Source organism: Haliaeetus albicilla, chromosome 13 (genome assembly GCF_947461875.1).
Source record: "Haliaeetus albicilla chromosome 13, bHalAlb1.1, whole genome shotgun sequence".
Taxonomy (NCBI): domain Eukaryota; kingdom Metazoa; phylum Chordata; class Aves; order Accipitriformes; family Accipitridae; genus Haliaeetus; species Haliaeetus albicilla.
The window spans coordinates 21,202,200-21,218,316 of record NC_091495.1 but is presented as its reverse complement, the minus strand read 5'-3'; the positions used below and the strand labels follow the sequence as shown (position 1 = coordinate 21,218,316).

Here is a 16,117-nt window from a genome sequence, read left to right as displayed (position 1 = left end):
TATGAATTGTTTAATTTTTAATGCATTATTATTTGTAAATAGTTTATATGAGTTATAGTAGGAGGAGCTCGAAGATGATCAGGGAGGCTGGAGCACCTCCACTATAAGGATAGGCTGAGAGAGTTGAGGTGGTTTTGCCTGGAGAAGAGAAGGCTCTGGGGAGACCTTATAGTGGCATTCCAGTACTTAAAGGGGGCCTACAAGAAAGACAGGGAGGGACTCTTTAACAGGGAGTGTCGCGATAGGACAAGGGGTAATGTTTTTAACTGAAAGAGGACAGATTTACATTAGGTATTAGGAAAAATTCTTTACTGAGAGAGTGGTGGGGCACTGGAACAGGTTGCCCAGGGAAGTTGTGGATGCCCCATCCCTGGAAGTGTTCAAGACCAGGCTGGATGGGGCTTTGAGCAACCTGGTCTAGGGGAAGGTGTCCCTACCCATGACAGGGGGGTTGGAACTAGATGATCTTTAAGGTCCCTTCCAACCCAAACCATTCTATGATTAATAGTATTTCAGTCTTACTTTCATTCTTAGAAAAAATTGAAGAGCTGAAATATTCTAATAAAAATCTTGTTCAATTTTAAAGGTACTTAGAGAAGAAAAGACTACTGTTTCCTAGATTCTTTTTTGTTTCTGATCCTGTCCTACTTGAAATTCTTGGACAAGCAAGTGATTCTCATACAATTCAGGTACAAAATTAGTGATATTTTTTTTTCTGCTTATAACGAAAAAAAAAAGAATATGGAAAAGCATTTAATAAATTAAAATGTAACCATTTTCTTATAAACTTTGCTTGAGAAAAATTTTTGTTTCTTGCTCTTTAGTCTTTAAGAAAATATGAAATGGATATCTGTAATTTTAAAAAATCTTCAGAATTCAGAACACCACAGTGTGGTCCCATCAAGTGATTTGCTGGTGGTTCCTTTCCACAACTAAACTAACAGAACGGACCCTGTGAGATTTTCATGATTTGCATATTGCAAAATTCATCCAGCTAGTCTGGAGCGTTACTGAAGGTTTATAGTCCAACTAGTCTGGATTGTTACTGAGGGTTGACTAAGATAACATAGTTGATCTCATACAATAGCTGATCTCTGTTCCCCTAGATCACCTCTGGAAACTGTAAAAAAACCCAAAACCAACCAAACAAAAAAAAACCCACCAGCAAATGAAGGTAAAATCCTACATAACCATTTCTCTAATTATTACCTACAGATGGTCTGAAATTCATCTGTAGGTTCAGATGAACATTTACAAGATAACCTTATCTGAGATTTTCTTCTGTTTGCTAATGTTATATATTTACATTGAATGACTTCTGAATTATCCTTACAGCCACATCTGCCTGCCATATCTGACAATATAAATGAAGTAGACTTTCACCCAAAGGATTATGATCGCATACTGGCAGTCATATCAAGAGAAGGAGAAAAAATTCCAGTAATTCTCTGAATTTTTTTTTTCCAGAAATGTTGTTGATAGATAAATCATTCTATTATTGAACATATAAGTATATATTACATTGAATAATTTGAATTTAATTAATTACAAATGAACATTTCTAGGATTTGTGTAACAAAACTATAATATGTCTTCATTAAATAAATTTCTAGTATGTTTATTGAAATTAAATCTGTTGTCTTGAACAGAAATTTAATAACTATTTAGTAACTAACGTTCTTGAACAGAAGTTTAGTAACTATGTTCTATTTTGTACCTTTTACTTTTATTAATTTTTCAGTTGGATACTCCAGTGACTGCAAAAGGACCAGTAGAACTTTGGTTGCAGGATTTATTGCGTGTGCAGCAGAATTCATTGCATGGCATAATTAGGACAGCATATTATCAAATTAGTGACCCAGGATATCAGTTGCTGAATTTTCTTAATCAATTCCCAGCACAGGTGAGGTTACAGGATGTGGATTTGTGTGTGCAGTCTGGGTTGGGGGCGGGTGGGGAGGTGGGGTGGGATGTAAAGAGCATAAAGGATTGTCTATATGAGGAAGTTTTCATAGAGGATGCAAGGATAAGGATCTACTCAGTAGAAGGCAATCCTTAATGACTTCAATTTTGGTACCCTATGTATAGCATAATATTTTTCTTGTAATCTACTTTAAAATGACTTTTTTCTTCTCTTGGAGAATAGGAAGTAGAGCTTATATTTTCTGTGATGGATATTGAACCCCTTTCAGATGCAAATAAAATTTCATGTGCAGATTGATTTCTTTCTCATAATTAAGGTTGCAAGAGCTATGATTGTTATTTATCTCATCATTTACAAGATTTACCTCATAGTGCATATATTTGTCACTATGATAATGCAGCCCTAGTAGAAGCCTATCTTGAAGGATTCTAGTTTGCCTAAAGACTTTTCCATTTTACTGATAATTCATAAATTTCATTAACAAGTAATGAATTGTTTCCTATTCTCTACAAATTCTAACTCTGTAATTTGCTAATCAGTACAGTGCTGGGTGTAATTTTTTAATAGAGATTCTGCAAATGTTAAAACTGGCCAATACTTTGCCAATTTAAAAAAAAAATTAAGTACACTTAAATATTTAATAGAATTATCTTAAAGCTGTATTTATGACATAATTATGTATTATCTCAGCATTATTTATTTTAAAAAATCTACTATTTTTCTTTAAACAGATAAGGACTGTCTGTCTTATTTGCGTGTCAGATATTTTGAAGTGGCTTTATTACCATCTGTAAAGATCTTCTTTCTCATGTCTTGCTAATCCAAATGTTTTTATGTTCAAAAAATTGTTTGTGTTGGCAGGGGGGAGAAGAAGAAGTGGTCTTTGGCCAAGAAATTTAAAGTACAGAGAAAGAAAAGCTGTGTTATAGGACAGCAAAGAAATTGGGCAACATACTGACAAATATTTGAAATGTTTTCTTTCCTTCAAACTGCCTTTTTCCTGTCTCAGAAGCTTCTGTTACAGGTAGCATGAAAAAGGTCACATCCAAAGATTTTTAATTTTGTTTCCTCTAACTAGTCATTTTAAAATAAATTTGGTTTAGAGTCTACTGATGATAGCCTAATGATTCTAAAATGGTAAGATATTTCCTGCTGCACAATCTCTGTAACAATGAACTTACTACAGGTATAGGGAAATAGAAAAGTAGAAAGAATGGGTGAGTCAAATTTTTAACTCTTGGTGCTTTGTGACTGTAGAAATGTGGGGAAAAAAGGTATCGATACAGTTCTCGTCTATCCTGTTTTGTCATGGGTGTGCTGATGCTGTAAATCAAAATCAATCTGAGACTGTAGTTTACACACAACATCCTATAACTCTCTAGATTTATTTGAAAGCAAAATAATATGCAGTTCAGTGTGCTTTAGCCTGTACTCCAGTCATGACACCATGTTAGAAAGATAGCAATCCATCCCGTGTTCAGTAGAAATGCACAGAATTTTTTTTTGTGTTCTTTAATTAGCTACGAATGGGAAATTTTCAGAAGGACTTCTCCCCACAATTTAAGACCTCTTCATGTTTGTGATATTGGAGTACACTTAGGGATTGTAAGTGAAACTGACTCATTGTTAATTTGTGTCTATCTCAGTATGTGACAAATTTTTGTAAAATTTTTTAAATGTTTTCTCAGGAGTTTCCAGTACCACAGCAAAGCCAACTAACTCAGCACAATATCCTGGTGAGATAGCATCACACTGGACGTAGTGATAATCTCTACACCGTAATTTATTGTTCCTATTATACCTAAGGCTTCTATAATAAAGGTAGTGTTCAACAAGTGATTTTTTTGTATTTTTTTCACATATTAAATTTGTAGGTTGGATTACTGGGAATTCAAATGTTGTGGACACATGATTCAGAAGAAGCTCTACAGAATGCTAAAGAGGACAGAAAAATCATGCAAGTAACCAATGGGAGATTTCTGGAGATTCTGAATATGTTGATTAGCCAGACCACGCATGATCTTTCCAAGTTTGACAGAGTGAAATTTGAAACGCTAATTACCATTCATGTACATCAGCGTGATATTTTTGATGATTTGGTAAAGTATAGATTTTGATTTCTAGCAATTAAATGCATTTTCTGTCATAATTTTTCTTATACGTGGTAGTTAGTTACATGTGTATGCATGTTTTCATAAGACACAAATACCCATAATCTCACCATAGTAAAACCAGTACATTTTGCTTAAACTAGAATAAAATCCATCAGTTCTGTCATCTAAATATTTGCTCCAAAGTTTTATGCTTTTCTTAAAATATTTCAATTTCCCACTTCTTCCTACAGAATTGTTTTGATAGACAAAAACCTTTTAGTATGTCCTTTCTTTAAGAAACTGTTTCATTACTCTTACTTGCATAACTAAAAAAGTTGAGTCTGCTGAGGGTGTTGTAGCTTTATCATCATAGATAATTTCCTTATGGCTTGTTACAGAATCTCAGGAGTTGGCACTAGGCTGCACTTTAGCTCCACCTGTTCTAGAGTTACAGCAATGACAGCAACATCTTCTGTATCTCGTTTCTTCCTTCTGTCTCCTATTCCTTTGGACAGTAGGCTATTGCGATTCTCCTTCTGGTTCCTAAGGAGAATACATAGAAGACAAACAAACAAAAAAAACCTACTAAAACCTACAGATAAAGCCAATCCTATATTTAAACTTTGTAGACTGTGGTAAATTGTTGTATTGGCTTTGTGTGGCAAGGTTTTGGTAGCAGGCGGGGTTACAGGGGTGGCTTCTGTAAGAAGCTGCTGGAAGCTTCCCCTGTGTCCGACAGAGCCAATGCTAGCTGGCTCTAAGACGGACCCGCCGCCGGCCAAGGCTGAACCAATCAGCGATAGTGGTAACGCCTCTGTGATACCATTTTTAAGAAGGAAAAAAAGTTGCGGGACAGACAGAAACAGCAGCCGGAGAGAGAGTGAGAACATGTAAGAGAAACAACCCTGCAGGCACCAAAGTCAGTGAAGAAGGAGGGGGAGGAGGTGCTCCAGGCACCGGAGCAGAGATTCCCCTGCAGCCTGTGGTGAAGACCATGGTGAGGCAGGCTGTCCCCCTGCAACCCATGGAGGTCCACGGTGGAGCAGATATCCACCTGCAGCCCATGGAGGACCCCACGCCGGAGCAGGTGGGTGCCCAAAGGAGACTGTGATCCCATGGGAAGCCCACACTGGAGCAGGGTCCTGGCAGGACCTGCGGATCTATGGAGAGAGGAGCCCACAGAGCAGGTTTTCTGGCAGGACTTGTGACCCCGTGGGGGACCCACACTGGAGCAGTGTGCTCCTGAAGGACTGCACCCCGTGGAAGGGACCCATGCTGGAGCAGATCGTGAAAAACTGCAGCCTGTGGGAAGGACCCACGTTGGAGAATTTCATGGAGGACTGTCTCCCATGGGAGGTACCCCACGCTGGAGCAGGGGAAGAGTGTGATTAGTCCTGCCCCTGAGGAGGATGAAGTGGCAGAAATAACATGTGATAAACTGACCATAAACCCCATTCCCTGTCCCCCTGCACTGCTGGGGGAGGTAGAGAATCCAGGAGTGAAGTTGCGCCTGGGAAGAAGGGAGGGATGGAGGGAAGGTGTTTTGAGATTTGGTTTTATTTATCATTACCTTACTCTGGTTGATTTGTAATAAATTAAGTTAATTTTCCCCAAGTCGAGTCTGTTTTGCCTGTGATGGTAATTGGTGAGAGATCTCTCCCTGTCCTTATCTCGACCCATAAGCCCTTTGTTATATATTTCCTCTCCCCTGCCCAGCTGAGGCGGGGGGAGTGATAGAACAGCTTTGGTGGGCACCTGGCATCCAGCCATGGTCAACCCACCACAGTCTTTTTGGTGCTGAAGCCCGGGGGGGAATGTGAGGAATTTGAGATAAGGATAGTAACTGAGAGAGGTAATGGGCAAAACATGGACTGAACAAAACATGGACAGCTAGAGAGTGAAGAGCTGCATGACAAGTGGGGAATTTTTCTTGTTGTAATTGTGGTGAAGGGACAAGGGGTGGATTGTGTGTAAATTGTCCACTTTTTGTTGGTGGTGTGATGATATTATTTCAATTTCAGTGTGGAGAATTCTTTTTCGTTGATGTGAGTGAAGATTTTGTGTGATGAATATAGATTTTAATGATAATTCTTAAATATATGATGCACAGAGGCGAGGGGAGGAATGGAGGTTCCACGTTGGGTGCCAAAAAGGACTGTGGTGGGTTGACCCTGGCTGGGTGCCAGGTGCCCACCAAAGCCACTCTATCACTCCCCCTCATCAGCTGGACAGGGGGGAGAAAATATAACAAAAGGCTCGTGGGTCAAGATAAGGACAGTTTAATAAAGTGAAAGCAAAGGTCGCACATGAAAGCAAAGAAAAAAACAAATGATGTTATTCTCTACTTCCCATCAGCAGGCAATATCTAGCCACTTCCTGGGAAGCAGGGCTTCATTACGCGTAGTGGTTGCTCCAGAAGACAAAAATGCCCCCCTTCTGTCTCCCTTTACTTAGCTTTTGTATCTGAGCTGATGTCATATGGTATGGAATATCTGTTTGGTTAGTTTAGGTCAGCTGTCCTGGTTATGTCCCCTCCCAAGATCTTGCCCTGCCCCAGCCTGCCGTTGAGGCGGGGCAAAAACATTGGAGAGACAGCCTTGATGCTGTGCCAGCACTGCTCAGCAGTAGCCAAAACGCTGGTGTGCTATCAACACCTTTCTAGCTACTGATGCAGAGCACAGCACTATGAGGGCTGCTATGGGGAGAATTAACTCCATCTCAGCCAGACCCAATACAATTGTTTACATTCCTTTATTTTTTGAGAAATGCAATCCCTCAACACTACATCTCTTGCATATTTTTACTGCTGATGACACAAGCTTATTACATTTTACACAATTTGCCTTCCATGTCTCAGTTGGATCGTCCCTTTGTCATGCCCTTTGTTCCAATGTGTTTGGTGGATTTAGCAGTGTGTTGTTTGCTAATTTCACTTGGGGAGTGAGCTGCACTACGAAAGCAATTTAAGATTTATTTGATTAACACAGATGTTGTGATGATCAGGTTAAGTGATCAGGACATTTTTTTAGTATCAGTTTAGCATACATCTGAATGTATTGTGTGATGCTTACATGTATTTCACTTTACTTACATAGGAACTTTAACCTGAGTAATCACTCGTTATTCTCATACAAATAAGCATTTTATCACAGTTATCAAAGACAATAAACATGGATGCTCAATTATAACATATACATTTGTTTACTTTCTTTTAAGGTAAAAATGCACATCAAATCACCAACTGATTTTGAATGGTTAAAGCAGTCTAGATTCTACTTTAAAGAGGATTTCGATCAAGTCTTGGTATCCATTACAGATGTTGATTTTGTTTACCAAAATGAATTTCTGGGTTGCACTGATCGTCTGGTTATAACACCTCTTACAGACAGGTTAGAAAAACAACTATATAATGAATACTTTAAATATTTATAGTGTTTATTTAACATATGTTTTTAAAGAAGTACATTCTCAATTAAGTCCTGTGTGGGCTAGGTCATTCATGAAAATTTTGTCTTACATTTGGTTAATCATACTCTTTTAGAAAAGGTAAAATAGAGTCTCGGTAAATTGTACACTTGTAATTCCTAGAAAAATTTTATCACTGCCTGCTCTTAAAAAAGAAAAAGATTTAGTTGCAGAAATGAATAGTTTTAATGTTATATAGTAATGTATAATTTAGTAGTATTTCTATACTGAAGAAAAGATTAGGTCAAATATTTCAAATTCTGTAATAAGGAATTCTTTAAAGATTTTGTGGCTACCAATGTCTTTGAAAGTCTAAGACAACCAGTCAGTGTCTGTTGTCTTATTAGTACTGGGAAACAGTTTAGATTTGTCCATAAGAATCTAGATGTTGACAAAGTCCCAGCTGTATGCACTCACCTGCCATTATTCTCTAGCCAGGCAAGCAAACAACCATTAATTTTGTTTCAAATGTGGCTTAACAATGAGAACTATTTTTGTTTTTTTCTCTTGGGAATTTCTTGGCTTCTTTTCTTGTCAAAATTCTTCCTCCATTTATTCCTTTCTTGAGATGTCACTTTTGACCAAATGAGAAAATAGAAGGCCAAAAGATACTTCACTTGCAAAAAGATCCCCTCAAGAACCAAAAATAACTTCCAACCTACAATCAGTTACTTTGCTACCTATGTGAAGTATGTGTCTGTACAGATTTTTGAACACCTTTATTTCTCCAGAAGAGGTAGGACTGCTATTGTGACAATATGGAAAGTGCAGGACATTTCTGCAGTGAACTGTACTGCCCTCAACAATCAAGTATTTTTCATTCAAAATGTTAAATTCTACCCCAAAATTTGCCTTGACTCCAATAGAATGGTAGAATTAAAACCCTTATGTCACTAGAAATTTTCTTATTGGTTAGAAAACATCAAGGTCCCTGCAGTGCAAGTTTGGCATAATATATTACAGTGATTCAAGCTAAACTGTAGGAACTAGTTAGTCATTAAATTCTGTTCAATTATGGATTAAAACCAGAAATACTTTAGTTAGAAATGTGTTCAGAGTATGTTGAGTTGATTTGACAGTGAAGTTACCCTATCATTTGTATAGGAATGTCATTTAATTCCTTTAGCGTTACCCTTCCATACCTTACCATGAATGAAAATTGTAATTAAGACTCTCATATAACTAAAACAGTAGTCTAAATTTTTTAAGACTTAAAAAAAAAGAAAAAAGGAGAAAAAAAAAGGGTAAAGTGTAGGGTTTTTTTTTCCCCTTGAAGTTGTAAATTTTTTTTTACCCATAATTGTGGAAGGGGCCATATATCCTTATTCTTTCACACTTGAGGATTTAGACAAAGGTAACCTAACCTAATGAAATGTATACAGATTAGGACACTGCAGAATATGATGAGGTGGCAGAATTCAACAGTACAATCTGCTCTTTATAGCTGCCAAAAGAGTTAATGACAATTGAATTCCTTTATGTGGTGTGCATTAATTTTTTTTAGCTTGTCTAATATTCACAGTTTGTAAGAAACTATATTAACACCACATAAAATGTTTTGCTTTTATAAGTAATGTTTAAGTGCTGTATTGTGTGACTTATACTGCTCTGAACTTCCTGCACTCAGGGAACTGCTTTATGAAGAAGTAATGTTTCAACATAAGAGCTGTAGAATATCACATAACTCATTGTCATATATATATACACATATATCTTTCGTATGATTTAATAAATTAATATGAATTAACATTTATAGGTGCTATATAACTTTAGCACAGGCTTTGGGAATGAACATGGGAGGAGCTCCAGCAGGACCGGCTGGAACTGGTAAAACAGAAACGACGAAAGACATGGGAAAGGCTCTGGGAAAATATGTAGTAGTCTTTAACTGCTCTGATCAAATGGACTTCAGAGGTTTGGGTAGGATTTTCAAAGGTAAGACTTCATGTAGGATAGAAGAGACCTCCACAGGTCATTTAGCAGGTGCAATTAGAGCAGGTTGCTCAGGACCTTATCATGTTGAGTTTTGAGTGCTCCAGGGATGGACGTTCCACAAAACCTCTAGGCCTCTGTTCAATTGTTTGACCATACTCGTGGTAACATTTTTTTATACTTCCATTGACTTGGAATTTCCCACATTGAAACCTGTGTCCGTTGTCTCCTCTGCTTCCACTGCATCTCTGAGAAGAGCCTGGCTCCAGTTTCTCATGCCTTCTATTAGCTAGTGTGAACAGCAATAGGTTTTCCCCTTAGCTTTCTCTTCAGGCTCAACAAATCATGTTCTCTCAGCCTCTCCCTGTGTCATGTCCTCCAGCCACTGACCATCCAATGTCTCTCCTCTATTGGTAAGCCCCAAACTGAACACAGTACTCCAGCTGCTATCTCACAAGTGCAGAGTAGAGGCAAACAATGATTTTCTTGCATGTGCTGGCTACACTCTTGCCCAATATGAGGCTGGCTTCTTTTGCTACAAGAGTATAATTCTGATTCATGTTCAATTAGTTGTTAAGCAGGACACCAGGTAATTTTCTGCAAAACTGCTTTGTAGCCAGTCAGCACTGAAAGCTGTACTGCTGGACGGAGTTATTCTGTTCCAGATGAAGGACTTGAACTTCATGAAGTTTCTGTCAGCTCATTTTTCAGAATTATGGTATTGTATGTATTGAGAAACAAGGGGTGGAACTATTAATAATTATTTTAATGTTGGGGGGGGGGTTTAGCAAACAAATAATTGTGGCATAAAAGTGCCTAAAACTGTGGGTTTATAAACATATTGCCCCTTTGAAAGTCAATCTATTCAAATTTTAAAAAAATCTTTGAGTACATGACAGAATCCCTTTGAAATGATTTAGCCTTAACTGCATAATAATAATATACCCTGAATGAACTGGATAAATTTTTCACTTTTAAATAGCTATCTTTCAGTATACATGAAAGAAAACTTCTGCCTGCTGGTATGTCAATATCATTTGGGAAAAAATGCTGCTACAAATTTTCTCATAAAATGTTGCTAAAGGGACAACAATTTTCTTAGTTGCTACTAAAGATATGTTACTTTTCCAAACTGAAATTAGGCAACTGTGAAATTAATCCTTTATGAAAATGTTATTGTTATTAATATAGTGCTACTAGATTTCTCTTTCCATTTAATTTTCTGTCTTCAGCTCTTTCTTTCATAGACAAGTTCACACAGAGCATTGTCCACACTTTGAATGTTAATATCCTGTACCATTATATGAAAAACTCATAGTTTAGTGTGGACTTAAGATGGTAATGCTTATGCATAGAGATATATGCTGTAAGATTAATATTTTCTGCCTTGTGAGATTCAGAGTTTTATTTAAACCCCTAGTTAGTGCAAAAATAATTTCAATTTTTAATTTTAACCTTTATGATTTATAAGAGCCAATGAAAAAGTAATTTAAAAGCACTGTAAAGGCTGAAAGACCCAAATGAAAAATAAAAAATTGGGGATTTTTTTGTTGTAGCATTTAGGGTTGGTCTTTTGTAGCTCTGAGTCACTTATTTTTAGTTTTTTAGATTAACAATACAGCTTTTAGCAAATAATTTAATTGCTCCTTTACAATAAAAGGCTACATTCACAGAGAGATCTGCATGAAAAGATCTGCCAAATGCCACAAGATATCAAAAGATTTTTTTCTGATTTTGATTCACTTTTAAGCATTTTGTATAAATCAATTAATATTGATTCAGACTGATATGGAAATAGTCAGGTGGACTGGAGGAGGATAGGCCTTGGCCACAGGGCAATAGATAAAACTAATTTTACTTAATAATTTGAAATAAAAGTTATCTAGTTCAGATGTCTCAAATATGCATGAAGACAAACAGATAATAAATTTTTCTGTCCCTGTTTTAGGTCTTGCACAGTCTGGATCTTGGGGATGTTTTGATGAATTCAACCGAATTGAGTTGCCTGTCTTGTCAGTAGCAGCACAACAAATCTATATTATTTTAACAGCAAGAAAAGAAAGAAAAAAGCAGTTCATTTTTTCTGATGGAGACTGTGTAGATTTAAATCCAGAGTTTGGAATTTTCCTAACAATGGTAAATGTAGTAATAATTCCAGAGAAGTGATGAATTCTACTATATATAAGTTAATTAAATGGCGAGGTGAAAATAACTGATCTTATTACTTAAGTGATGCTGTTGCTATACAATTAGACTAGACTACTGGAACACATCAATAATCTGATTATTCATGAATTGCATGCCTTCATTTTTACTTTAAGATTATTGAAAAGGTTCATAATTATGTCCATTCATTACTGTATTGCAATTCATTATGTAGACTAAGAGTTTGGCCAAACTTCCAGAATTCTCTGTGCTCACTGAGAGGACTGAAACACTAATATGCTTTACTACCTTAGCTTGAAATACTTTACAGTATTAGTGAGAAAGATACTGTAGGGAAAAAAAAAAAAGAACATTCACTTAAAACAGGAGATACAGGAAGGACATTTTTGAAGGACATATGTCTTGTCTAATGGGTACTTTACATGGATATATAAAAAGAATTCTTCAAGATGGTTTACAGAAGACAAGTATGATGATTCTAGAATAAACCACCCTCCTTGTACTGTGGTGACAACAGGTCTTTTCAAAACCTGTGCAAAAAATCATCAGATGCTTTCATTTGTTGATACAGCATGTGTCTAAACTGGTAAATACAATGCTGGATGTCTGCTTTTTGCCTTCTGTGGCAAAGGCACCCGTTCTGGTCTTGTGCATCAATCCTGGAATCAGTGTGGGCATTATGACAGAACTGTATTTCTTGTATCATGGAGTTTTTATGGGTGGTATTTGAGATACATTGTTCCCTTTCTTATAATGACTACTTGTGAAAAAGACTTGCGGTGTATATATAGATCAAAGTTAGATCCCACAACTGAATGGATACTCTGCACAAAAAAGATATGCAAGACAGTACATGTAATTTTACACCAGTTACCAACCATAACCCAAGGGAGAAACACAAATTCCTGGATTTAGAATATTATCTTTCAGAGTATGCTGTCTTGTTGCCATAGGGTTCCTGAGGCTTCGTAGCACTAATTCCTGTCATCTCATGGGCAGGAAATTTTATAGTGTATGTTTCCTAATACCAAGGCACATGGCAATCTAAGATGACTTTATGGGAAATAAAAATCTTCATCTGCATGTTTGAGTGCAGGATAATAACTGAGGAGGTCATAAATATCTTTTCACTGCTTCTAGTTTCTTAAATGTCAACTATTTGATGTCAGAGTGATTCCTCATGTTTGCAGCACATTTCCAGAAATCTTCTATTAGTCAAACTTTCTTGGTCATTAAAATTTTCTTTCATATAATTTTGTTGTAAAGTTGTCATGTTTTAATATTGTTGACTGTGTTATTTTTACTGTTTCATTAAATAGTATTCTCTGCGTATTCTTGAGCCATTATTAAAGTCAGATCTGTCACTAAAAGAGAATTATGATTTCTTATATGATTCTTAATTCAGTGGATAGAATTCACTCACAAACTATTAAACATTGCATGAGATTCTGTACTTTAAGGCTAGCCTTTTAGATACAAGAATTAGAGAAGGGTATCTTAATATTTCTTCACTGTAGACTGCTTGTTATCCTTTTTAAAATTATTATTATTATTATTATTATTATTTTGGCTTTTGCTAAGACACTGAATTTTTAATATGTTACAAAACCTACCTCCTGCAAAATGGTAATGAAAACTATTTGCATTGGGAATATACTAGAAGAAATCGACCAAATAGATTGTATTCCGTGAAATTTTAAAATTCTGATTGCTGGCTTGTTATGATAAAGAAATTCAGTTATTACTCTGGCAATTATGCACAGGTTATTAAATTCATAATTATGGTTGAAGTTTTTTCTTCACATTTTAATCATTACTAGACAGGAGTTCTAACTCTAAACAGATATAGGTATTTATGCATAAATTTACTTTTGTTGAACAATAAAAAGGATGTTATTTTGACTGTTGTAAATAATAATGCAGTATGTTTTCTTACATAGAATCCTGGATATGCTGGACGTCAGGAACTACCAGAAAATCTCAAAATTCAGTTTAGAACTGTTGCAATGATGGTTCCAGATAGACAGGTACAATTACTGACTGAACTGAAAGAAAAAATGTATTTTACTTTGCTTTCCTATCTTCAGAAAAACTAACAGGACTTTAAAAAAAATTGTATTTCAGATAATTATAAGAGTTAAGCTTGCAAGTTATGGATTTATTGATAACGTGATCTTGTCTCAGAAATTCTTTGTTCTTTATAAACTTTGTGAAGAACAGCTCACTAAGCAGGTAGTGTTATGTATTCCCTTCCTTTTTGTCTTCATATTTACACAATACAGCCCCTTAGGTTTTGGTTTGTGGAAACTGTTTTTGAAGCATCACTTTTATGCTTTTTACAAAATACTGAAGTAGTTTAAATATAATTCAAACAAATATCTCTATAAAATTTTTGAACAAATAATCATGTTAATTCATGTATATGCAGTCACACACATTTGTTTGTTAAAGAAAGATAGTTTGTGGTTGTAAGTGCATGAGGTTCTCTGCCTAAACATGGCAGCCACGTAAAAATTAACCTGGTGATGTCATTTTTCTGTAAGTATTATCTAGGGCTAGAGAAAGTGGTTGGAAATTGGAAACCACAGGGGGAATGCCTCAAGTTCGATTTAGGTTGCCTTTCTCCTCATAGCACTACTTTGATTTGACGTCTTGGCTTTAAGCTGCCTCAGTTTGAAAGACCCAGTCTGGAACAGAACTATTATTTTTTTAGAACCCTGCTATACAGAGCTACAAAATAATTGCTATATGGCATTATAAATGGTGAAGTCAATTAAATTTGAATTAGATAAGAAAAACCTTATACCCCCCCCCCCCCGCTTTCCTGAAAATAACCTTATTATCCTTCATTTATTTTAATAGAATAATTCCTAAACAACAGCAACAATTCCTATTTTAGCTATCTTTTCCAGGCAGGTCAACTATACTATAAAATATGTAAGTAAGGTTTGATATACTGATGAAATAAAGCTAGAGAACTTGTTACTGGTGCATAAGCGTTTTTCTACTCTCTAGGTCCATTATGACTTTGGTCTAAGGAATATTCTTTCAGTACTGAGGGCCCTTGGATCTCAAAAGAGGGCCAGGCCAAATGAAAGCGAATTAAGTATTGTTATGAGAGGGCTAAGAGATATGAATCTTTCTAAGCTGGTAAGAATCTAATTTAATATTCTAGCACCATGTAGAGGCAAGTCTACTAGATATTTCATGGGGTTTTGCAAAAGATTAGAAAAAAATGTCAAACATTTTTTTTAAAAAATGAAATATTATAATCACCATGTTATCATTAAACAACAATGAGAGTTTATTAGAATTGTAAACAGTGCTGAGAGTGCAAAGGTTCAAATAGGTTAATAGTGGCTTAGCTGTGGGTGTGACATTTTATGGACTGGCTTGTGTGCAGACTGTCTACTGTACCACAAGTAAACTGAATAATTTGAGTATCCATTGAATTAGACTCTTAAAGATTTCTTTCCAGATAGGATGTTCCTTCCAATATATGCTGCAAGTGTTTTACTAATCAATTTTACAAATAGAGTCCAGTCTCTGCTCAGTGGGAAATTTCTTTCAATTTGAATTTTATTTCTTGCATGGCATATGGATGATATTTTTAAACTTCTGTTTTTGTAGTGAGCTGTCCTGTTGGCTAGCTGTGTTTATGAAAATAAGCATCTGTATTTAGAAAATATATTCTTACTGCTTATTATTTTAAAATAGAGATTAGTTTTCATTTGAGAACATTCTTTGGATAACCACGCTTTAAGCACTTAACTTTTTTGTTTCAGATAGATGAAGATGAGCCTTTGTTTCTCAGTCTTATCAATGATCTCTTTCCGGGGTTACAGCTGGACAGTAGTACTTATGCTGATCTTCAGGCTGCAGTATCTAATCAGGTTGAAGAAGCAGGATTGATTAACCATCCACCATGGAATCTTAAGCTTGTTCAGGTAACACTTTTCTTCCCAAAACATTCGTAACAAACAGGAGTCAGAACACCATGTTAGTAGTTAAACGCCTGTCTCACTCAAGGACCTGTGCTTCTAATGTGGGAAAAAATTAAGGTTGTGTGTACAGCACACTAAGGAAGACCAGTCCAAGGGACTTCAGGTTTTTATTTCTTTAAATTATCCAGAAGAAGAGAAAAAAAAACCTTAAAGCATGCTATTAACCCAGCCTTTCCCAGACATAGTTGTGCATCCAAGGTATCTGGATGAAGCAGCAAGGCACCTACATGGGTCTCTAACATAAGTTTCTTAGACTGGAGTAGGGCATAGGGAGGATTGGGAGGCATTTTCAAGGCCAAAGCAGTAAATAAAGAGTGAGAAGAAACATAGCCAGGGCACAACTCCTGCTAAGTAGGAGAGAGCTAAAAGACCTTTAGAAGGGCAAAGAAGAATGTAAGAGGTATGTATTTAAATATGTTTCTGTAATGAAGAAGAGTCTTCATGATCAGTTTGAGCAGACATTGTAGTAAAGTTTTTTTCTCACGTAAGTTTTGAAAACCTATCAGTGGTTGGGTCATCATTGAGCTTACCTG

The 16,117-nt window shown here is 36.1% G+C and overlaps 1 protein-coding gene across 1 annotated transcript in view; it reads left to right on the top strand.

Annotated features, from left to right (window-relative positions):
- Positions 1-16,117, top strand: part of DNAH8 (dynein axonemal heavy chain 8) — a 158,301-nt gene that overhangs the window by 52,504 nt on the left and 89,680 nt on the right. Inside the window, exons 35-45 of the mRNA XM_069800374.1 lie at positions 587-689; positions 1,336-1,440; positions 1,742-1,903; positions 3,799-4,023; positions 7,234-7,406; positions 9,239-9,417; positions 11,363-11,550; positions 13,521-13,607; positions 13,705-13,812; positions 14,596-14,730; positions 15,366-15,527. Of these exons, the coding sequence (XP_069656475.1) occupies positions 587-689; positions 1,336-1,440; positions 1,742-1,903; positions 3,799-4,023; positions 7,234-7,406; positions 9,239-9,417; positions 11,363-11,550; positions 13,521-13,607; positions 13,705-13,812; positions 14,596-14,730; positions 15,366-15,527 (1,627 nt within the window). The remainder of the gene's footprint in view (positions 1-586; positions 690-1,335; positions 1,441-1,741; positions 1,904-3,798; positions 4,024-7,233; positions 7,407-9,238; positions 9,418-11,362; positions 11,551-13,520; positions 13,608-13,704; positions 13,813-14,595; positions 14,731-15,365; positions 15,528-16,117) is intronic.